This window comes from Lucilia cuprina, chromosome 5 (assembly GCF_022045245.1).
Source record: "Lucilia cuprina isolate Lc7/37 chromosome 5, ASM2204524v1, whole genome shotgun sequence".
In the NCBI taxonomy this organism is placed as follows: Eukaryota; Metazoa; Arthropoda; class Insecta; order Diptera; family Calliphoridae; genus Lucilia; species Lucilia cuprina.
The window spans coordinates 203,321-226,519 of NC_060953.1; the positions used below are offsets into that span (position 1 = coordinate 203,321).

At 28.5% G+C, this 23,199-nt stretch overlaps 3 protein-coding genes and 1 non-coding gene across 5 annotated transcripts; 2 read left to right on the top strand and 2 right to left on the bottom strand.

The window, feature by feature from the left end:
• Positions 1-1,469: 1,469 nt before the first annotated feature.
• Positions 1,470-4,779, bottom strand: LOC111690798 (tudor domain-containing protein 3). Its single transcript, XM_023453366.2, has 5 exons — positions 4,630-4,779; positions 4,472-4,562; positions 3,490-4,398; positions 2,185-3,432; positions 1,470-2,131 (listed from the first exon to the last, which is right to left on the bottom strand). Exons 1-5 carry the CDS (start codon positions 4,662-4,664, stop codon positions 1,835-1,837), a joined length of 2,580 nt encoding a protein of 859 aa, XP_023309134.2. The 5' UTR covers positions 4,665-4,779; the 3' UTR covers positions 1,470-1,834.
• A 780-nt stretch (positions 4,780-5,559) lies between these two features.
• LOC111690773 (speract receptor) lies at positions 5,560-23,059 on the top strand. Of its 2 annotated transcripts, XM_046953136.1 has the most exons (19): positions 5,560-5,967; positions 14,912-15,692; positions 15,759-15,997; positions 16,064-16,186; positions 16,267-16,453; positions 17,413-17,663; positions 17,779-17,850; positions 17,922-18,067; positions 18,138-18,285; positions 18,464-18,475; positions 18,546-18,636; positions 18,710-18,897; positions 18,988-19,167; positions 19,229-19,333; positions 19,458-19,529; positions 19,636-19,810; positions 20,623-21,323; positions 21,400-22,028; positions 22,110-23,059. In XM_046953136.1, the coding sequence occupies exons 2-19, from the start codon at positions 15,515-15,517 to the stop codon at positions 22,309-22,311; spliced, it is 3,699 nt and encodes a 1,232-aa protein (XP_046809092.1). In that variant the 5' UTR covers positions 5,560-5,967; positions 14,912-15,514; the 3' UTR covers positions 22,312-23,059. The 2 variants fall into 2 exon arrangements, with proteins under 2 accessions (XP_046809092.1, XP_046809093.1); XM_046953137.1 differs by lacking the exon at positions 18,464-18,475.
• LOC111690990 (lipoprotein lipase) lies at positions 10,437-11,729 on the bottom strand. The gene is made up of 2 exons (XM_023453611.2): positions 11,439-11,729; positions 10,437-11,296 (listed from the first exon to the last, which is right to left on the bottom strand). Exons 1-2 carry the CDS (start codon positions 11,651-11,653, stop codon positions 10,549-10,551), a joined length of 963 nt encoding a protein of 320 aa, XP_023309379.2. The 5' UTR covers positions 11,654-11,729; the 3' UTR covers positions 10,437-10,548.
• On the top strand, positions 20,307-20,388 carry Trnas-aga. Its single transcript has one exon. It is a non-coding gene; the product is annotated as a tRNA-Ser (tRNA).
• Positions 23,060-23,199: the final 140 nt, after the last annotated feature.

A 23,199-nucleotide genomic window follows, 5' to 3' on the forward strand; every position in this document is an offset into this window, starting at 1 on the left:
CAATAATGATGTTCAAATGACCGGTAAAATGACTGTTGATGTACACAATGTGTAATAAAGGGTTTCATTTACATATGAAAGAGTGTAACAACTGCATTTGACAGTTACTGTGTTTTCCGTCTTATAAATTAATTATTTCGGTGAAAGCCAAAGATCAAGAAGCGAAAAATTAAAAAATTTAAGACTAAAATTATTAAAAGTAAATAGATTTATTATAAACTGAATTTAAAAACGGTGCAGGAAGTGGAGCTGAGAATATATTCTTCGAAGTTTATTCTATCTTTGGTAATATGAATACATATTTACTTTTAATTTTTATATTTCAATATTTATATATATTTCTTTACAGACAATTTATTTCCACAAATTAAAAGGAGTATAAGAGGATTTTACATTTTGCGAGGTATGTAAAATGGTAAAATGATAGTTAATTTATGTATATGCTTACTATGTATATTAATAAAATTAAAAAATATATATCTCAAAATGTTAATAAATTGTGTTTTATTATAAATTGGTATAGCCGTCAGATTTGACGGATAAATTCATCAAGTGTGATTGGTCAACTGTGATGGATATATCAATAAAGAATGATTAGTCAATCGTGACTAACATTTCCATCATCCTTGATGGGTAAAAAGCAAAAGAGTGAGCAGCTCAAATATATGTTTTAAAGTCGATAGAATTCATAAATGCAAGGGAGAAGAAAAATCCCATGTACACAAATGTTTCCATCACTTTTGTCCATTTGCCTTAAGAAACTGATAGAAACTTTGCTTTACGCTGTGATAGAAATAATACATCAGTAGTGCCAGTCAAATGACCGATCAAATGATTGTCACTGTTCTTGTTGGGTTTATTCTTTCGGTCTCTGGAATTTACTAATAATAAGTGTTACCAGATTATATATTTTTTGTGTGTTCTCTGCGAAAATTTAGACTACTTCGCACAGTCTATTGAAAAAAAAAGTAATATGAAATTCCGTATGATTAGTATTTTTTACGTTACATTGGTATAAAACAAAAACGGTATTATAACTCATATGTATAGTAGCAAAATCCAATTTTATTCAAAAGGCATACATATAATACCTTGGTATTAATGGGACAGAGTTTAGGACAAACTTTAAAGAAACAAATAATCTGGCTACACTACCGAAAATGACATCCGCGGAATAACGGAACATTAATTACTCGATTACATATCATTATTTAAATTCATAGTTTTTCTTTTAAAGTTTAAAATATTTTTAGTTTTGTGAATACTGTAAAATACTAATGCAAATGAAAATCAATACATTATTGTTGTATATTAATTCAACTTTAAATTATCTGAGTTCATTCGATGTGTAGTTCAAAAATATGTAGAAACATACATTTACTATAAAAATTGCCAACATATGAAAATGTATATATTTAAATATGGTTCTAGTGGATATAAAAAGTGAAAAAGATAAAATATTTTGTATATTTCACATTTAAACATGGATTTATTGTTTATTAAACATTTACAAGTTGCAATATCATTGTTTTGGATACTTATGTATATGTGGTAAGTTTTTTTTATAAAGTTTATAATTTTCAATAAGGATGTTTTTTGGTTGCCTTTATTTTCCTTATTTCATGTAAAAATTTAATAAATAGATATCAAGTGGAAATTCTAAAATGCAAATTGGATTTCCTTCCGAAGTGATCGAGTTTGTAGATATTTAATTTCTTTTGAATGCACAAATGTATGGTGACGGTGACAGGGTGTCATGCAGGAGTTGTTGTGAAATATTATGATATTGTGTTTTAGATTTTAGACTTTGTTGTTGCGTTGACCCCATTGAGTATCAGTTATTATTTCGTTTAGGTGGTGGTACATACATTTGTCTTTCGCCTCGGTAACGTTGATTGCCACTACTTCCTCCAACTCCAGAATGTATATTAGACCTTGGTTGAAAAGCTGAAGGATGTGGCTGTGCCATGGGAGGAGCAGTGATGTTGGTTTGATAGGCATTCAGTGGTATGTGCTGAGCATCAGTAATGGGTAGGCAGTCGGATTTTAATACCTCTTCATGATTACCATAACCCAAAAATAAAACAACACATGTCTTATCCGAAATAGCAGTGATTTTTGCATCGTAATACTAAAAAAAATTATTCTTTAAAATAATAAAGTTTTAATAGTTGTGTTACTTACATTGCCATCATCCCAATATTTGGCTAAACACAAATCGCCAATATTCCAAGGCCAATTACCGCTAGACATCATGCCGAATTGCGGTGGAGCTTGTTGGGGTGGTGCTACAAATAAGTTGGGATTCTGTGCCATATACGCAACAGTAGCAGTTGCTTGATTGTTGAGTATTTGATTCTGAGAATGTGGTTGCTGTGGCGGAGGTAATGTTCCTTGTTGTGTTTGTGGTGATACCGCTTGTTGCTGCTGCAACTGCTGCATGGTCAAGCCTTGACTTTTTAACAAGTTCATAGCGTATTCATTAGCTTCTTTACTTTGAAATCCCATTATTTTGCTGGAATCATATGCAAAACCATTACCAACCTGAGGCACATAAGCGGGATTTTTCGTGTTTTGTTGAGATTTCGCAGAGAAATTTTGAGAATCTATAAATCGATTTGGTTGTTGTTGGGAATTGTTTGGATAATTCTCCGATGAAGACTTTTGCTTATGTTGGCTCAAAGTTGGCATTTGCTGGTGGCTGTTACCTTTTGAAGTTTGTTGGTGATTTCTGCCCCTATTTTGCTGGTTGTTAGCTGTTGATTCATCTCTCTGTTGGATGGACATTTTTGAGGTACTTTCTACCAAATTGTCCAAAGCCTTCTCAAAATTATTATTAGGTTTTTGTGTTTGTTTTTGTGGAAAATTTTTCGTTGAATCCTGATTATTATTCCTATTATTTTCCCTCGATTGATAGGATTTCTTTTCTAACGGCTTATTAAATTCATTATTCCGTTTATTAGGCAAATATTCATTCATTGGCTGTCTAGGAGTTTGTTCCCTTTCTTTTTTTCTTTCATTTCTCTTAGTGTTGTTGCCTCCTGTGGATTTGATATTCTCTTCTTGAGCCACAGATGATTGATTTAAAGGCTTATCATAATTGGAGGTTTGAGATTGGGTTTGAGTTCTGTTTGTATTATTTCGTTCTCCACCTCTTCCAGGTTTGTTGCTGGATTGTTGTTTACGTTCTTCTTGTCTTTGATTGAAAGTATTTGAACGTGATTGGAAAGGTTGCTTTTCTTCAGATCTTGGGGTAACAGTTGCTCTATTTGCAGCAAAACTAGATGACAAGTTATTTTCAAATCTATTACCTCCAACAGATATAGCTTTGGTATTATTATAAGTTTTTGATGAAGAATCTTTTAAGTTGCGATCATTGTTGGTATTATTACTGATTGCCTGGGATTGTACAGTATTTGAAGAGGAAACAGTCTGTAAAAGAAATATTTACAATTGAAGTAATATAATTAAGAGCACATAATATCTCACCACAGGTAGTTTATCGGTCAGGAAATCAAACAGAGAAACATTTGTCTGTGGTTTTGCCGCTGTGGCTTCTTCCTTGGCTGAGGCTACCCTGTCTCTTACACGTCCCCCTGTTGATGTAGTAACGGTTTTTGCACTGTTATCTGTTGAACCGCTTCTAATATTATTTCTTCTCTTGAGATTATATAAAGCTCTTTCTAGGTTATTGTTGGTAGTTTTGAGAGCCTGTTTCGCTTCTTCCTCGGAGTAACCCTTTTCTAAGATCTTTTTAACATTATGATCCAAAATATTTTGTTGACCCCCACCAAATACTTTCTTTTGTCCAGCCTTTGCGGCTTCGGCAATAGCTTGACTACGACTGACATTGAACTCATCATTTTCTTTAGAGTTTTTATCCTTTTCAGTAGCTGCTTGCAAACTTTTAAAGTTTCTATCTGTAGGCAGTGCATCTTTGTGAGCATCTAATCGTTTACCAAAAGCTATCCATGGTGGAGGTCCTCCTGATCCAGATAGTCTTCTGTTACTTCTAGCATATTTAAGCATTTGTCTAGCCACTTCCCATTTTTCCACCAAAGCTTCAACTTTTCCTCCCAGAATTTGTATATCGGAGGGCTTTAACACTAAAAATCCATTTAATAGCTTTATTTTTTCAGCTTTTATTAATAATTTGGTTCCCGGTGGCACATTAAGATTTAGACTAGGAATTCTTTCAAACTCTAAAGCAGCTATAGTATTAGCTCCATCGCTTAGTTCCAATTGTAGAAATCTTGGCGCAGCCGTAGATTCCTCGTTGGCTTTCGGTGCCGAAATATTTCGCATTTTTTGTATTTGTAATACAATGCGACCAGATATGGTACCATTGCTGTCGGGTTTAGATGGTAAAGCGCCCGCCGCTATATCCTTCAAATCCCACTGTAAACAAATATCATTCCATTGGTTATCCATATACATATGTATGTGTGTATATCAATTAATATGTACTTACATCTAGAGCTAAAGATATTATTTTATTGACATCTTCCGTTTGCAAGTTATTGCTGATGGTTAATTTTCTAAGACCTTCCTCAGTCAAGTACCTATAACATAGATATTTGTTTTCATATATGATTTTGAAGTCTCTATTTTTCTTCAAGATTTACTTACCATCCTTGCTCTTGTAATTTTTCTAGTAAAGCCATATTTAGTTGGGAAAAATTAATAATTTGCAAAGAATGGACAAAAAAAATTAGATCAACATTAATAAGAGTGTATAAGCAAACTGTCACTAGTAAAAAAATGACATTTGACGTAATACATTTTCATAGAAGCGAGCTTTTGTATATGTTGTAAGAATCATTCCTCTAGGAATTTGTAAATCGAACAATCGACTTTTTCTCAAAAAATCGATAACTCGACTATCGTCTATGAAAAATGTCGAATTTGTAAAAAAGAGTAAAAAAGATCGAAAATTCGAAAAAACTTAAAATAAAGTCGAAAAAATACAAAAATTCGAAAAATCTTAAATTTTAGTTTTTATCCAACAGTTTAAATAAGTTAAATATTTTACAAAAAAATATATTGTGACACTAATGCAAATTAAACGCAAAAAATCGTATTATGAAACTGATAGTAATAAATTATACAATTTTTTTGTAAATCGTTACAGTGGATTCAAAAATGAAAATGTCACACACAAATTTTGCCAATATCAATTTGAAATCTTATAAAATATGAAAAATATGATTATGTTTTAGGACAGAGTCATGCAAATTACATTTATTCGTAGTACACAAATATTCAAATAATAAAAAATGTAACATATTATATTTTATTTGGATTCAAAACATAAAAGAAACTCAAGTTTTGCAAATTGACATATTTATTAAAAACTTTTTAATAAAATTATAATTTTTTCTATTGTAACTGAGTTTTTCACCACCCACAAAGAATATATATGCTTCATCATACATTGTCATGCAGTACTTCCCCTAAACATAAACAATTCACAAAAGTTCGTTAGCTAACGAATAAAACAAAATACATAAATCGTTTCTCCGAATAATTCATGACGTGCGCCTTCAAGTTTAGTTGCGCTTTGGCGTTCAAACAAAACGGTTGTGTTTCGGATAGAAGTTGGAATAATATACAAACGGGAAGCGGAAATAGAAAAACGTTAAATGCAACAAGTTAAAACAAGAAAAAAAAACAAGTCAAATTGTTTTATTGTTGACTCGTTAAAAGAATTTTTAAAGAATGCTAATAAAACAAAATAAAAATAAATATTGTTAAACAACTTGCAGATAGTTTGCGTTTTTTACAAAAAGCAAAAATTGTAAAGATTGTTTTTGCAACCAATATAAATATGTACAATGTATATTGTATTTAAAATTGTTTGAAAATTTCGTTCTTCGTTGTGTGGCAAATTAAAGTGCATTGAGTCAAGTGATCAAGAAACAATATAGTAGTGCGTGTTTATACGTACGTATATACAAACTTATATATGTATGTACATCTATCTAATTTTTGTAAATAAATAAATAGGCAACAGGTGTTGGTTTAAATTTTAATTTGTGCGAGGAAAGGAAAATTACTGTTTATTTATAAAAATAAATAAATATTGATTTACGTACGTTACATGTATTTAATTTTGTCATCTTCTGTTTTTAAATTTTAATGAATAATAGATTTTTGATATACATATCTCAATCATTATTTAGATGATGGTACCTGAGATAATATAGCAACTTAATACACTTGGGAACTAGTATGTAAATAAAAGTTCTACAAAACCACATTTTACAAATTAAAATTATTTATAATTATATATACATATGTAGGTGTATGCAATTGTTAAATATGTTAATGTATTAATAGTTTTGTTAATTGGAAATAAAGTTATATTTTTTTATATAATTATGAATTTGCCAGTTTTTTTGTCTACAAATCTATTAGTATTCCAAAAACATATTTTTTTTAACTTAAATATTTTATTCATATTAACAGTTCATTGTTTTACGCAAAAAACAACCGTGTATAGTTGTAGTAAAAAAATTAAAACAATTGAAAAAATTTGTTAATTTTTCTTTGCTAAATACTTAAAAACGTGTCAAAGATATAGAGAAAGATTTTTGCATTAAATCGTGATTGAAATATTTAATGTCTTTTACTTTTTATTTATAACAAATAAATATACATACGTGCGTTTATTAATACATATCAACTCTAAATCTTTTTCAATTTCAAATGTCTTTTAAAAAAATTCCTTCGTTTAAAAACAAACACAATTTATTTGTTTTTATTTTTTTTTTGTTATCTATTAAAAATGTGCTATAAAAATCAGAGAAAATTTAAATTGTGTTAACAGAATGCGTGTGTATGGCTCTATTTGTGCGTGTGTGCATGTATTTGGCATTAAAAATAATAAAAATATGTAAAAATTATACAAATTAAAATAAAATAGTAAATGTTATTGAGAACATATTTGTATATAAAAAGAACAATGTAAATATATTGTTAATACTTTTCAAAGTATTTAAATTTTTATATCTGCTTGTCGGCATTTGTGTATTAATTTAAAGAAATATTTTGTATTAAATTTTCATTCATAATCAGGATATTTATTTATTAGCTATTTTACCTTCTAAACGAATACATATGATTTTTGAGAACAATATTAACTTTTCTCAAGTATTATTTTAATATTTTTGTTTCAAGTTTTACCTTATTAAAATAACAATGCGCCCATTACTATTGAAGTAATGTAGTCATCGGCAGAGTCATACAGTTTTAATATTAATTAAGTTTTAAAAGTGTCAACAAAAACAATTTGTAAAAACTTACGCAATAACATTCAGTATTTAGCATTCTCATATAGATAATGAAAAATTCATAAAATATTTACACATAATGAACTGTTTATTTTAAATTTAAAGAATACAATCAAATAAATTTTTGTATAAGTTTGTTTAATTTAAATTCTATATGTAAATACATATGAATGTATGTACCAGTAATTAATGACTGCACATGTAATTCCGTTTTATCATTTATCTTATTTTATAAAAATTTTATTTTTTACAAATTAGAACATAAATAATAAGAAAAGGCGGGAGACCTATATGTTGCCTGTCATGTCATATAATTTATGTTTGTATATTTTCGAAAAAATGCATTCCCAGTGGAAAGTGTATGAAATTATTATGCCTCCATTTGTTCCATAATCCCAATATCATTACCATTAAGTCATGTTATTATAAATTGTTGTAATTTACAGTTGAACAAATTGATAATTATTTGTTGACAACTTTATGTCTGAAACTCTTGGGTTTTTTTGCTAGTTGATTTTTAATAAAACATTAACGACACTCACTCCGTATTATTGTTATGTATGAATGGTTTTTTTTATGAGGTGTCTTGGGTGTTGGACGTTAATCAATTTTTTTTGTTATTTTCTGAATTTGTTGGCACGCTTTACCATATTTAAAAATGGGTCTTTTGGTTGGAATTGCTCGTCACGTTATTTTTGAATATACTTTTACTTATGTCGAACATATTAATACATTTTTCATTTTTTTTTATAAATACAGTCAGGAAGACTTTACTTCTTAAATTGTTTTATGCGTTTTTCAAAAATATTTACATTTCTCTTATAAATGCAAGTTCATTTGATTTCAATTGTAATTGACTTTGTTGTTATATGAATTTGTTATTGAGCTGACAGCAGTTATATAGTATTTTAATTGGTTCAATAAAGTAAATTGATTCATATAATTTTTTTTATCTGCATATAACTTTAAAATTCTTTACAGAGATACAACATTTGTTTGTAACACATTTTATCTTATGACACAGCCATAAGAATTGATGCGGTGTAATAGACAACTAACTTTATTAACTTTTTACTACTGTATTTTTTATTATCTTATCGTTTTACTTTTTGCAATAAAAAGCCAAAATCTAATTCCTGAAATTCATTAATTATCACTAATAAATATTAACCTAATACACATATCAAAGTTAAATAAAAATACAATCAATAGATTTTTTATCTGTGGTAATTGCTTGTCAAAGAGACATAATTTTATTTGCGATAATTTAAAATCAGACGCCTACACTTATACATAAATATCCTGCCTAATTTAAAGCTTAGATATGTCATTGTTATAAAATACATTAAGACAAAGTTAAACTTAACTCAATTTAGTACTTGAGTTGAGATAAATAAAATATTGCTATAAAATTTAAATATGAATAAGTTTATTTCAAAAAATCTAAAATATTAGTCATAAAATTCACTGCTATAAAGGTAAATTGGAAATTTTACAGTATTTAGTACTCATATGTCTGCCAGTGGCTAATATACATATGTACATATACGCACATACAATATACATACATACATACATACATATGTAGGTTAAATACTCTTATCAGTTTCTAGAGTGAGTGTTGGCTTTAAAAATATGTACTATTTGCTTTATATGAACAGACATTCATTCTACGTGTGTTTTGCATATCCGAAATATTTTGGCTTAAGCTGTAAGTTCAAAATGTGGATGTATAAAAATTACACTTTTTTTGTTTTTATTTTCAACGTTTCTATGAAATTTAAACAGAAGAATATGCAAACTAAAAATTGGAAAAAATTATATAGTATCAAAAGCTATATACATAGTATTACATACTATCACTTGGTTGAATGATGTGATAACATATAAATAAAAATTAAAATAATTTATCATAACGGTTTTTATGAGGTGCAGAAATAATTTTTAAAATACATGATACATTATTAATGTAAAAAAATACAAATTATGCAGGCAAAGGAATATGTATACAAATATGTAAATTTAGTGTGTAAAACCATTTAAGCCAACATGTTCATTTAATTTGTTTTTTTTTTAAATGTCCCGTATCTACCATGTTTTGGTATGCTTGTAGTTTTAAAGTTTCACTTTCAAAATCAATTTTTCATTTAACCACTATCGACATAAGGACATCAAAAATGTTAATGATAACATTTGCAATGTAATTATTTAAATATATTGTTTGATACTAAAAAGTATGTAAAATGTATGGTTTGTCTTTTATAATGAGAACCATGCTAATGTTTTGCGAAAAAAAATTGATGAAAGTTTATTTGTTCGTTTTAGTGGTTTTTCGCATAAACGAATCTTTAGTGAAATAAAATATTTTTATGTATTACATGTGTCTACAAAGACTTAAATAACTATAGTTTAACACACATACATGCATATATTTTATTATAGAAACATGAAGATGGTTTTACGTTAAATTTGCGATAACTGACTCTTAAGTTTTAAAGCGACAAAGAAGAAGCATCAGTAAAAATTTATTTTTACTTAATAACATACTGTCTAATGAATAGATTTTCTAAATAACAAGATTGTTTTTTTAAATCCTAAGTTAAAGAAAAAACTCAAAACTTCTTTTTTTAAATTTATTAAACTGATATAAAACCAAATCTAATTGATTATACGAATGCATACATATGTATGTATATTTGTATGTAAATTTCTTTGTTTTCTTTTTACAAAACCACGAAACCATAAAAAAACTTTTAAAATTATTTAGCAAAAGTTTTCAAACTTTACAAATTTTTACACATCCTTTATACGTGTCTAACATACAAAATTAGCCATAAATAAAAGTTGATCGAACTTTTATATTGACATTACGCACTAAGATTCCAAATAAAATATATACATACTAATGTGGTAAAAAATACTATGTAACAGTCGGCACAGATGAACATTATACATCAATTCGTCATAGTATTCAATTTAATAAATTATTATAGAAACATGTTAGTTCATGTACAGCTGTAGATCGAATCAGTTTCGATATTTTAGATTTTATATACAATTTGACAAAAACACTCAAGTATGTTATGACTTGATGAAGGGTGCTATTTAAATTAGTATAAATAAAAGAAAATATACATAGTGGTTATTACAAATGAAACTTTTAAATTTATTAGATTATCTTAATGCATACAAGCTAACAATGTTTAAAGGATGTGTATATCAATATATATTAACAGTTATAAACATTGTAGAAATCTTATAAAAATTGTTTCTTAAAAGCTCCCTTACCAAAAGGATTGTTGTCATTGGTTTCTACATAATACAAACCCTTTTGCTGTTGATCCAATTCACCCATTATTTTATTTTGCCAACGACAAGAATCCAAACTCATAAAATCTACATTTTCACATTTAAGTAGTAAAAATTCCTGATTTTTAACTGGTGACCACATTTCGGGTATAAATTTATAAGCACGATTATGAGAACATGAATTATCGATAGAATTGCAACCAGGTTGAATTTTACCACCATTGGGATAGTAATCCACATGACCACATGGTGTTTCATAACCGTATTCACCTGCGTTCGTATGTACGACTTCCACATAATCAGCATCATCTGCAGTTAATTTTTCGTTAGCAGGAGTAGTCTCAGTAAAAATGATGCCAGCAGGATCTAGTGCTGTTATGCGATTAATTTTTTCGGCACAGTGTTTATAAATATTTTGTCCCGCAAGTCCTGCAATTTGACCACCCAGACTAAAACCCACTATATGTATGTTTTGAATGTTCATGTTAAAATTTTCCTTTAGCAATATAACTAAATCTGTAATAGATTTGGCAACTAAATCCGCAGAAGAGAAATCAATTTTAAAATCATTGCTCTCCATTAGGGAACTATAATCCACTATAATAATGTTGGCATCTTCAACTTTTAGTTTTGCATCTTTAATTATTAAACATTCCTCTGAACTCTTGTTTCCCAGCACACCGTGAATAGCTAGACTTTTAGAGAAAACATACATACACATTTATTTATTTATAATAATTAGACTATAGAGAAGTAAAAATGTTATATTAACTTTTAATTCGTAATGTTTACACTATGTGATAATTTTCTGAAATTTAAAATATATGTTTAACTTACGTAGATTGTTTGTTGGGATTAAGAACACTACGCACTATGGACTCTACATCAGCTTGCAATATTTGTGGCGTAACATTATTGTGTCTTGTATATACATAAAATTTTATGGGGTCATCAACACTTTCCACATCATCTAAAATTTGGCCTTTTATATTTAGTGCACAAATGAAGGCTAAATAATATATTACAACTGTTGTCTCCCACGATATCCACATGTTTCAAAAGTCACTAAAATACTGACATATTTTCCATTGCATTTATTAGGTAAAATTTATGAATTATTTGCTAGTGTTGTTGCATTACAAAAAGTATATATTGAGATAAGATTAAAAGCAAGTTGAGGGACAATTCAATAATACTGTTGTCTTCAATTTATTTACAACATTATTAATTTTTTAAATAAAAGTCTATAAATCATTAAAATCTAATAAAGCCTCTTACATACATTGAAAAAAATATTTAATTTTTTTTGTCCCCTTTAAATTGTAATTGTCTAAATAGACACGAAATTTGCAGTTTTTAATGTATGCAAAAAATTTAAATTTTTTTGTTAGAAAATTTCAGAGAAAAAAAAATAGATTAGCCGAACTATTAAAATGTTGAATGAATTCATGCTTAATATTAAGTTAAGAAAAAATTTGATTAATTTTTATATTTACAATTTTAAAGGTTGAATTTAATTACATAGAACAATGCTAAATATTCCACAATCAAATTAAGTTTCAGAACAAATTTATCTCACGTGTTAAGTAACTATAAATTAAATTAAAATATATGTTTTTATTTTCTCGTAAAAAAATTGTTTGGTATATAAATTCTGTCATAAGATTTGGAACACCTGGAAAGATTTATGTTTGTTTTCTTAAATCTTAAAAAATCTCTGACTAAAAGGAGATATTATGTACAAACACATATATTTTTGTTGTTGAAATAATTAAATACTAAAAGTATTTATAAGATCAATGAGCTCTTCACTCCTTTCGTTTCTATTAAAATGATATAAAAAGCTTTAATTTATATAAAACCATAAAATCACAGAAATCATATTAAATTCCAAAATTTTAAGGTGAGTGTATTAGATTCATCACTGCTTAGTTTTATTTTATTTAAAATTAAATACAGAAAACCGGTTTTATGTAAAATAATAATAAAAACATAGATTATTATTCTTTTTAAATATTTTTATTTTTACACTAGTTTGCTTGGATATGAGTTTCATTCATTCATACATTCAATATTTTCAGTTTATTTTTAATAAATCCTTATGTTTTGCTATTATTGTGTTGTTTCTATATAACGTGTGAGAAGTTAGAAATTTTACTTGTATTTTATTTTTGTTTAAATAACGAAATTAAAGTAAAATTTGTGAATAAACTACTAGCTCGTTATCTAGAAACAGGACATAAAACACATACAAGATAATGATGGAATAGTCTATCGGAATTAAAAGGGGAAAACAGATACTGGCGAAAAAAAGAAAACAAATTCTTAAAGAAGTTTTCTTAAGATTTTTATAACATTAAATACATTTAAATTTTTACCACAGGGTATTTAATAAAGATACATATACATACATATATGTGTTTATATTTATTTACTTACGAAAAGGAAATTGTGCTTATAAATATGATACTACTTAATAACTTATTCTATACTAATTTCCTGCTAGTATTGCTTGCTTGCCATTAAGCTAAATTTTCATATCATGAAATTTTAGTTCCTGTTTGGTTAGCCATTTGTATTTAAATATTATTCCTTTATCATGCATTAAAGTGTTTAAGGTTGGTGGGATTTTCATGCAAATGTTCCAAAAATAAATCTAGTTTTGGGATAAGCTAAATGGTTCATGATTTTCATTAATTTTTGCAGGGTAATAAAACAAAAAAGGTTGAACTATATAAAATCTTAACGTGTGTCAATTAATAAAATACAATACAATACCATATGTGTGTATTTATAAATGTTGGAGTTTGTAAAAAAAAAAGTACTTAAAACGAATAAACTCTTTGTTTGAAAACAATATTAGTCATTATAATGCATCTAATATTTTCTTTAAATAAAAGAATAAAACTATTTTCTGACCTGTTTTACCAAATGCGAATGGAATTTCTTGTGTTTGAATAATAATACGTATTATTAATATTTGGCATAATATTAATCATTCGTCTAAGTGTCTATAAAAAATCTGGCTCTTAATTTTAAAGTGCTACAATTGGGAAAATGTGAAAACTAGCGATGATGATTTTAAAATAAAAAAAATATGTACGTAAAATCTAAAAATCAACTGTAAATCCTTTAATAACGCTTTAATAGATAAAATAATGATCATTTACATCAATTCAATTTTTTTTATTTTTGGAAATCTAGAATCGGTTGTAGATTCTTAAATATTGCACTAATTTCATCAAAACTCTATAATCTTTTTAATCATCTGAGGTATTTCTGATGTGATAATACAAACACTACCTACTGTAAATAACTAAATAATTAAAAATTAATGGTTAATTATAGGAATTAATACCAAAAATTTAAAACATTAATTATTAAACCTTAATATGCTAAAGAAAAAAATATACTCGCCTTGTATTAAACGGTGTTTAAATTTGAAAACATGCCACTAGTCTCCGATATGTTCTACTAAAAATATTTATAAACGTAATAACATACTCTATAAACAGTTTAAATGACAACCATCTTAAGACTGATTCAATATTCCATGAATAAAAGTTATTTTATTTATTTAAAATATTTTGACCGATATTGTGTATTATGGCATTATGGTTTGGTTGATTTTTATTGTGTCTGTCTGTCATTTTTCTATTTGTGTACTTTACTCGTTTTTTAAAATAATGTCAGGAAAATAAATGTGGATATGTGCAAACGACATTCTTAATGCAGATGTACCCAGCGAAAAACACATGGATAAAAAGTATTTCGTGATAAGGTTTAGATTATTTTATTTGATCATGTACGTTTTTACCACTAGCTTGTCTATGGATAGGGGTAATACATTCACTTTTAATGTTTAAATATTTACTACCAGAATTTTTTGCTGGGTAAATGTTTGCAAGTATGTAAAAATATACTGTATTTGTATAAGGATTTAAAGAAAACATACGCATGCATGCACGAATGGATGAATGATGTGGAAAAGTATGCTAGAGATAGAGTGAGCCAGTTATAAATAAAGTAAAATGTTTTACTGCCATTTACAGAATTTAAAATTAAAACCCTTACGCTAAAATAAATGGTTGGAGATAACAAACAAGAAAAGTTTAACCTATAAAATCTATTTGCAAGACAAAGTTATTCAAATATTTGAAAAGGAAACAGAAGATGAACAAATGAATTGTTTATATTTTACTTACATTTTATTACTTATATTAGAATTTTAATATTAGTTATATTTGTATGATTCAATATTATATCAATATTATACATTAAAAATGATATTTATTTAATATGAATTACAGTTGAACCCGTTTTTAGGTTTTCTAAAAAACCTAGATGAAATACATTTAACAACTGCATTTAAAAAGTCATGCCGATTGATTACAAACTTAAACATTAAATGCTTTTCCAAAACGCATATCAACTATAAGTCGAAACAATAAAAGAAATGCATTTAGAGGGTATGATTAAATGGCACTAAGAAATAAACTATGAAGCGGAAAAAGTTTGTAACTTGTGTCGAGTGAATGAAGATGGTATATTTTCTAGGAACTGAGAAAATAGATTTCTACTACCACGTATTTGTATTTTAACAAAATCACACATACATACTTGTGTATGAATTTCTTCTTATATGTATAAGCAATGTTTAAATGTTCATACTTTTAACTTTATCTTCAAGTTAGTAGCAGTTGCCAGAGAACATATTTAAATTAAACTTTGTTCTGTATAAATTTAATTATAAAACAGAGAATAAACGAAAACTTTAAAGACATCATCAGTGTAGAGTATTACTGTGGCAACCAACAAAGTTAAAATACAAAAGTTTCGATTTAAATTATACACGTCCTTCTTAACCCTCTATCCATCAATCAAATACTATTAATCAAGTGTTGTCGCACGTAATGAGGACATTTTTACGCTCTTTTGCGTTTTTATCAGATTATAAATTTCTTGTTATTCTTGCGATTTTCATTTTAAACTTGATTGATTTTAAAATTTCGGTAAGAGGCGAAATATTTACATTGGGCTATCTGACTGGCTCACAAAGATCACCAGGAAATTTGGATTATCAAAAGCCAGGTAAGATGAATCGATATGAATGGATAATATTTAGCTTGTAATATAAAATTATTTTATTTTCGTTAGGTATAACAATCTCAGGTGCAATAACCTTGGCTGTGAAGGAGGTTAATGAGAATAAATTTAAAACATTAGGCCATTCATTGGATTTTATTGTAGCTGAAACTTATGGGGACGAAGTCAATAGTATAAAACAGACAGCATCATTATGGACCAAACAAGTTGTGGCATATATAGGTCCGCAAGAAACATGTATACATGAAGGGCGCATGGCAGCAGCTTTCAATTTACCAATGATATCGTATGTAAGTGTTGGTTGGCATTAACATTAATAATTATTCTGTGAAACCTATATTAACATAAATTCGTAGTATTGCACACATCATGATACATCTAATAAACAGGATTTTCCCACATTTGCCCGAACTCGACCACCCGATACTCAGATATCAAAATCTGTAGTTTCTTTACTTTTGGCATTTAATTGGACTCAGGTAAACAATGAATGTTACAATTAAAATTAGGTTTAATTTAATTTTAATTTCAAACTTCTAATGCCTTAACGTTTTCCTAGGTAACATTTTTATATCTCGATCATCCTGATAGTTTATATCAGCCTGTAGCCGATACAATAATAAAGATTTTAAAAAGAGCTGGTATTTCGGTACGTGATACTAGGACATGGAATGCAATTTATCATCATGGTTTTATGCCAAATCCATTTGATGGTTTGGTGGATAAAACGTATGCTAATACAAGAAGTAAGTGCAAATTATCATCCTAAACTATTAGGTATTAGGTTAGGTAAATACGAAAGTTTTACGCAGGCAATCATGTGTGTTTCCATTTAATTAAAGCCAATTATTAAAGAGTAGTAAGGGTGATAAAATGTTTAAACGAAATTTTAACTTCAGTTGTCTTATTATATAATGTTTTTATAGCTATAATGTTTGAATAGAAAAGAATTGGGAGATTACAATCTAAAATTCCAAATAAAACGAATTTGTAAAAAATCCTTTTTTTTGTTTGTGAATTTAACCAAAAAATCTAAAAACCATTAATTCTCGTTAGTATAAGTATTGTTAAACTGTTAAAAAGAAAAATGTTTGGGAGATAAGAAATTTATTTGCAAGTTATTTAAACATAGGAACTTTAAAACTAGTTAAAATGAAATGTTATAATTTTTTGGGGGATGGTTTTATAAAACCCTTTCGTCGCGGAAAGTTTTTGTTTCACAAGTGTTTTGTTGTTACAAAACGACTGGCGGTCAGGAGTCAGTTCGGTTGTACCCTAATGGACACATTATGTTTTTACACAAATAGTTGAGGGTTTTATTTCACACACATTCTTAAAGCATTTTTATTTTTATGTGATTTTTTTACATCCGACTTTAATTCAGAATTGAAACTTAAGAATATGAGGGGTTTTTTGTGTTTAATGAAATTAAATCCCTTTTTTATTCAAACATAGATATTCATATTATTTTACATCCGTGCAAAATTCTATACTTATGTTTGTGTATGTCTGTCTACTCTTATGTTATCCCTTTATCAAGTTATTTTATTAGATTTTTACTGTTAATTACTTCATATGTCTGTCTGTGTTTCGTATGAACCTATTTATTGTAATGTATATCCATTCTCTTTCCACTATTATATACATATGTACGTCTTGTAAGTTCGTTGATTACTTTGTTTTTATGTTGTTCCTTTGGCTTTAGTTTATGTTGTACTGGGTCATTACTATGAGCATGTTGGTTTAATGGTATCACTGTATAACAAGGGTCTTCTAAACAAGGGTGATTATTTTGTGGTGGGCATCGATATTGAACAGTATGATGCATCTAAACCGGAGAAATATATGCGTGGCCTGTTAATGGAAAAAAGCGATGAACGAGCGGAAAAAGCATTTCAATCTTATTTGGGTATATTTCCAACAGCACCCTTAGGATTTCAAGAATTCGCAAAAGAGGTAAGTTTATTTAGTTATTTATCACTCACATATGAACAAATTCTGATTTGATTTTTTTTGTATTTTAATTTAATTTATAAAATAAATTAATATAGATTATGACATATCTTTTTAGGTTAACAAGTATATGGAACAACCACCTTTTAATTTTCCTAATCCCTTGGGTTATTTTGGAGGCTCTAAGCAGGTGAGATATTATTCTAATTATTTATTTTATAAATTTAAAAATTTAGAATTCTGACTAGTGTTTTCTTATAGATTAGTGCTGAAGCGGCATATTTATATGATGCAGTGCACTTATATGCAAACGCCTTAATACGTGTTTTACAGAAAAAAGGAAATCCAAGAAATGGCACAGCCATTATTGAGGCTATAAAAGGATCCAAATACCGCAGCGCCATGGGGTAAGCATAAAATGAAAAAACTCTTTAAATTTAGAAATTTAGAAATTTGAAGATTGTGATTGTCTTTCAGTTATCATGGCTTCATAGACGAAAATGGTGATGCGGCTGGGAATTATACAGTATTAGCGCGTGGTTTGGCACGCAATCAAAGAAACAAAACAGTTCCTGGTCTGATTCCAGTAGGAACGTTCAGTCAGACACAAAGTGATAAACTACCTGTAAGTACTAAAGTATTGATGAACACAAACAAATTTTGTATTAAATTATAAATATGCTGTAAATATTTAAAATTGATTTTGCACTGTTATTTGCTTTTATATATCTCATCACATTTTGCTCACTTTTCACTTGTTAACAATCACTACCATTTGTTTTAACTAAAAAAACTAACTTAAGAGCTATAAGCAGGTAAGCAGATTCCACACAACGGCCAATTGCATAATTAAATTAAATTCTAATTTCTTTTTGTTGTTTTAAGGATCTCAATTTATATGGCAAAATAGAATGGGTGGGCGCTGGACGTCCAGCCGCAGAACCCAATTGTGGCTTTGCTGGAGAAAAATGTATCAGTATGTTTTTTATCATTTAAACTAAAAAAGTTTTATAACAAATAGATCTTTGTGTTTTCTATGATTTGAAAAGGTTATACAGGTGAAATTTCTGCTGGCATTGCAGGGGGTGCTTTACTACTACTGGGCATAGTTTCATTAGTACTATATCGCAACTGGCGTTATGAACAAGAATTGGACAGTTTGCTATGGAAAATTGACTTTCGGGAAGTTCAAATGCATGAAAATGAAAAAGAATCAAATACTCAGAAACAAACAAGGGTAATTTAGTTAATGCAGATAAAAGAAGCTCTCTTCCAATTCATAATTTAAAACATTTTTCTAAATATTTTGCACAAAAAACATTTATAGTCAACTCATCCTTTAATACGAACAAGCCAAGTTAGTTTAAGTTCAAATCCTGATGCAGACTTTCGTTACACTACCATATTTACACCAATTGGTCTATACAAAGGACAACTGTATGCCATTAAAAAAGTGCGCAAAAAATGTGTAGACATAACGAGAGAAATGAAGAAAGAACTTAAACTGGTAAATAAAAAAAAAGTAAAACGAAAATCATTTATTTCTTTAACTTTTATCCTATTTACAGTTAAGAGATACTCGTCATGATAATATCTGTGCGTTTATTGGGGCTTGTACAGATCCACCAAATATTTGTATTATTACTGAATATTGCACAAGGGGTAGTTTAAAGGTGAGCAATGAAGACCCTTAATATAAAAACGTACTTAATCTTTATACATAGTTAGTTTGTGTTAGTGGAAATGTAACTTTATTGAATTTTCTTCATGTTTCATTGGCTGCAATAATGCCAACAGGATATTTTGGAAAATGAAGACGTCAAGCTGGACAACATGTTTATTGCTTCAATGGTTGCCGACATAATACGAGTAAGTCATAATCCTTGTTATGAGAAAAAGAATCAAAATAGATTTCATTGTTACTTTCAATTTTTGATTTCTTTCCTTTCATTGTTTCATTTGTCCTTTACATTAGGGTGTCATTTATTTACATGAATCGCCCATACGTTTCCATGGTTCTTTGTGTACATCAAATTGCTTGATTGACTCACGCTGGGTTGTTAAGCTAACAGATTTTGGACTTTTTGCCTTTAAAAAAGGTATAGAAGACAATTCCACAGACATTCAATCGATGTCAGCCAAATGTTCAAGTAAGTAATAGAAATAAAAATATTCGTAGAAAATAATTTTTTAAATTATGTTTTTAAAAATTTAATTTTTATCTATTGGTTATTTGCTTTCATTTAAAAAAATAAGGAATAAAGATTCCTATCCTCTTAACTCCAGCAGCTGTAATTTCTCTTGAAAATTAATATTTCATTAAAAAATTTTCCAAAACATATTAATATATCCATTATTGTGTGCAACTTAAAGAAACTTTCTGCATACATACATTAAAATTTTACAAAATATATATAAAATGATAATAGAATTAACCAATTTGAGCTCATGTTGCAACAACGAAAAACTTTACGTGTTAATAATTTTATATCTATTTTTAAACATAAAAGTACTGCTCTATACAAATTGTATGTATGTATAAATACACTTCTTAAATGTATCTTAAACAAGTTGACGAATGGCGCACACTGTTGATAAAAATAAGTTGCTAACGTTTGTAAGTCTTTTAACAACTCGTTTGTGTAAGCAGTCGTGGCCGAGCGGTTAAGGCGTCTGACTAGAAATCAGATTCCCTCTGGGAGCGTAGGTTCGAATCCTACCGACTGCGATAGAAATTTTTTTTTGTGTTATATTATAATAAATTAATTTTTATTTTTAAAAAATTAGTAAATATACCTATAGGTATACTTTTGAAGTGATTTAAGAAACGAGGATGATGATTAAAAAATATTCCAATTCATTTTTTTAAACAAATTGACTTAATGTTGTAAAATTATCAATAAATAAAAACTAAATCTGTCAATTTCAAAATACGTAACGTGAATTGTTGATAATATTACAGAACTTCTTTATCGAGCACCTGAGTTATTACGCCAAGGCCCGGCTTCTTTAGTGATGGGTTCTCAGAAAGGAGATTCCTACTCTTTTGGTATTGTTTTATATGAAATTCATACAAGACACGGACCATTTGGTGAAACAGGACTTTCGGCAATGCAATGTTTACAGAAGGTTTTGCAAGTTCAGGATACTTTATATCCTTATCGTCCCTCTTTGCAACCCCTAGAAACATCTTTCGATTGTGTACGAGAAATTTTAAAAGAATGTTGGTGTGAAAAGCCCGAAGAAAGGCCGGACTTTAAGACCATACGTGCAAAATTAAGACCTTTGCGGAAGGGCATGAAGCCAAATATTTTTGATAATATGATGGCAATGATGGAGAAATATGCTAATAACTTGGAAGCTTTAGTAGACGAGAGAACTGACCAATTACAGGAAGAAAAAAAGAAAACTGATGCTTTGCTTTTGGAGATGCTTCCACGACCCGTTGCAGAACAATTAAAGAAAGGACACAAAGTGGATCCCGAAAGTTATGAACAAGTTTCTATATACTTTAGCGATATAGTGGGTTTTACAGCAATGTCTGCTGAGAGCACTCCGTTACAAGTGGTTGATTTTTTAAATGATTTGTATACGTGCTTTGATTCAATTATAGGTCATTATGACGTATATAAAGTCGAGACTATAGGAGACGCGTACATGGTAGTAAGTAAACAATAAATACATATAAATGAAACAATGCTTTTAAATTTTAAAATATTTAATCGCTTGCATTTGCAAGGTCTCCGGTTTACCGATACGTAATGGTGATTTACATGCAGCCGAAATAGCCTCAATGTCTTTACATCTGCTTAGTGCGGTTTCCGAATTTAAAATTCGCCATCGTCCACACAACAAGTTGCTTTTACGAATAGGTATCCACTCAGGACCTGTATGTGCTGGAGTTGTAGGACTTAAGATGCCTCGCTATTGTCTTTTTGGAGACACCGTTAATACCGCTTCACGTATGGAATCATCGGGGGTACCATTAAAAATACATTGCAGTTCACAGTGCAAAGACTTGCTTGAAAAACTCGGCGGTTACCATTATCAAGAACGAGGTATTATTAATATGAAAGGCAAAGGTGAACAACGGACGTATTGGTTGCTTGGAGAAGACGAAGAGGCTAAAGCAAAGCGAACTTATGAACGATCGCAGAGAAGAGGCTCTCGAGCCTTAAACAAATTCATACAGGGAACTATTAAACAACAACAGGATCAGTTATCAGCAGCAAATGATTTGGGCATACGATCGTCTTTAAAAAATAAAAATATGCCCCGGAATTCACTAACTCGCTCCTCTAGTTTGGAGTCGCCAAAAAAGTTACGATTTGCGACTGGCACTCTATTAGAACATCATCGTTATCACAGGTATATATTTAATGTGTATGAGTAATCCAACATATCGGACAAATTTTGTTTTTGTTTTCTTATTTATTTCTACGCTTTTAGTGATGAGGCTTTGCTTGAAGTCATAACCGATTCGTATAATGGTGCAAGACGATCATCTGGCGGTTCTTGTCAATCGCGTTATGAAGAGTCAACATTATCTTGCCAAAGTTGTGAAGATTTAAGTACTTACCAACGCCAAAGACGTCCGTCCTCTTTTCCTTCTGCCAATACGCCCCTCTTGCTAAATCATAAAGATACCTAAACTTTTATAATAATTAAAACATGAAACCTAGTGTCAACAATTAACCATCGATATAAAGAAATATTGAACATACAGACAATATAAAAATGTTCAGTTTTAGTTGTACTTAATAGTGAAATCGATCTAGTCTTTATAATTTAAGTAGATTAATTGTATGTAGAATTTGTATATATTTATTAAATTTCGCCACCAAAATTGATGAAAATAATTTAATTATTATTGTTAATAAAAATCTTCCAATAGGAATACAAAAAACATATATATGTACATGTGTGTGTATAGAAAGTCTTCTACACAAAACAATTTTAGTCAAAGTTTGTCTTTGCTTATTTTATTTTCAATCGTTAAAAGTAATAATTTTGTTCATAAACCGCAATACTTTAATGAAATCATTAATCTGGCAACGCTTTATTTAAATTGCTAGTGAAGCCACACACTCTTACCTACACCACTTTTTTTAATTTTTTTGCTATTGCATTGCTTATAACGGTAATGACAACAACAATAATAACATGTTTAATTGCAATTCCTCTTTAGTTTTCTCTAAATTTGACAAGTGATAAGAAGTTTTCGGAGTTTATTGTCGCGTATATTTAATTTTCGATGAAAAACTAAATTATATTATAAAAAATTGTAGAAAATGTGCAATAAATGATTATGAATATAAAATAAATAAAATAATAATGAAAACGTGCTGCATATTCGTCAACAAATATAAATTGTTGGCGGTCGTCCATTTTCTTATGAAATAAATTTTATTATGCAGAGAAAATATCATAGAAATAAATTAGTTTTTTTATAATTTTCAAAAAAAAAAAAAAAAGAAAAGTACAATAAAAGAAAGAGTGAAAATTCGTGGAAAATAAATTGTTTAAATATTAACACGCG

Excerpts from the sequence above, each read along its gene's own strand:
- LOC111690798 (XM_023453366.2), bottom strand. The coding sequence starts at position 4,664 with ATGGCTTTACTAGAAAAATTACAAGAGCAAGGATG. Across the intron at positions 4,399-4,471 it reads TAATATCTTTAGCTCTAGAT|TGGGATTTGAAGGATATAGC; the intron begins GTAAGTACATAT and ends ATTTGTTTACAG. Across the intron at positions 2,132-2,184 it reads AATATTGGGATGATGGCAAT|TATTACGATGCAAAAATCAC; the intron begins GTAAGTAACACA and ends AATTTTTTTTAG.
- LOC111690990 (XM_023453611.2), bottom strand. The coding sequence starts at position 11,653 with ATGTGGATATCGTGGGAGACAACAGTTGTAATATATTATTTAGCCTTC. Across the intron at positions 11,297-11,438 it reads AATCCCAACAAACAATCTAC|TCTAGCTATTCACGGTGTGC; the intron begins GTAAGTTAAACA and ends TTTCTCTAAAAG.
- LOC111690773 (XM_046953136.1), top strand. The coding sequence starts at position 15,515 with ATGAGGACATTTTTACGCTCTTTTGCGTTTTTATCAGATTATAAATTT. Across the intron at positions 18,898-18,987 it reads ATACTCAGAAACAAACAAGG|TCAACTCATCCTTTAATACG; the intron begins GTAATTTAGTTA and ends AAACATTTATAG. Across the intron at positions 22,029-22,109 it reads GAACATCATCGTTATCACAG|TGATGAGGCTTTGCTTGAAG; the intron begins GTATATATTTAA and ends CTACGCTTTTAG.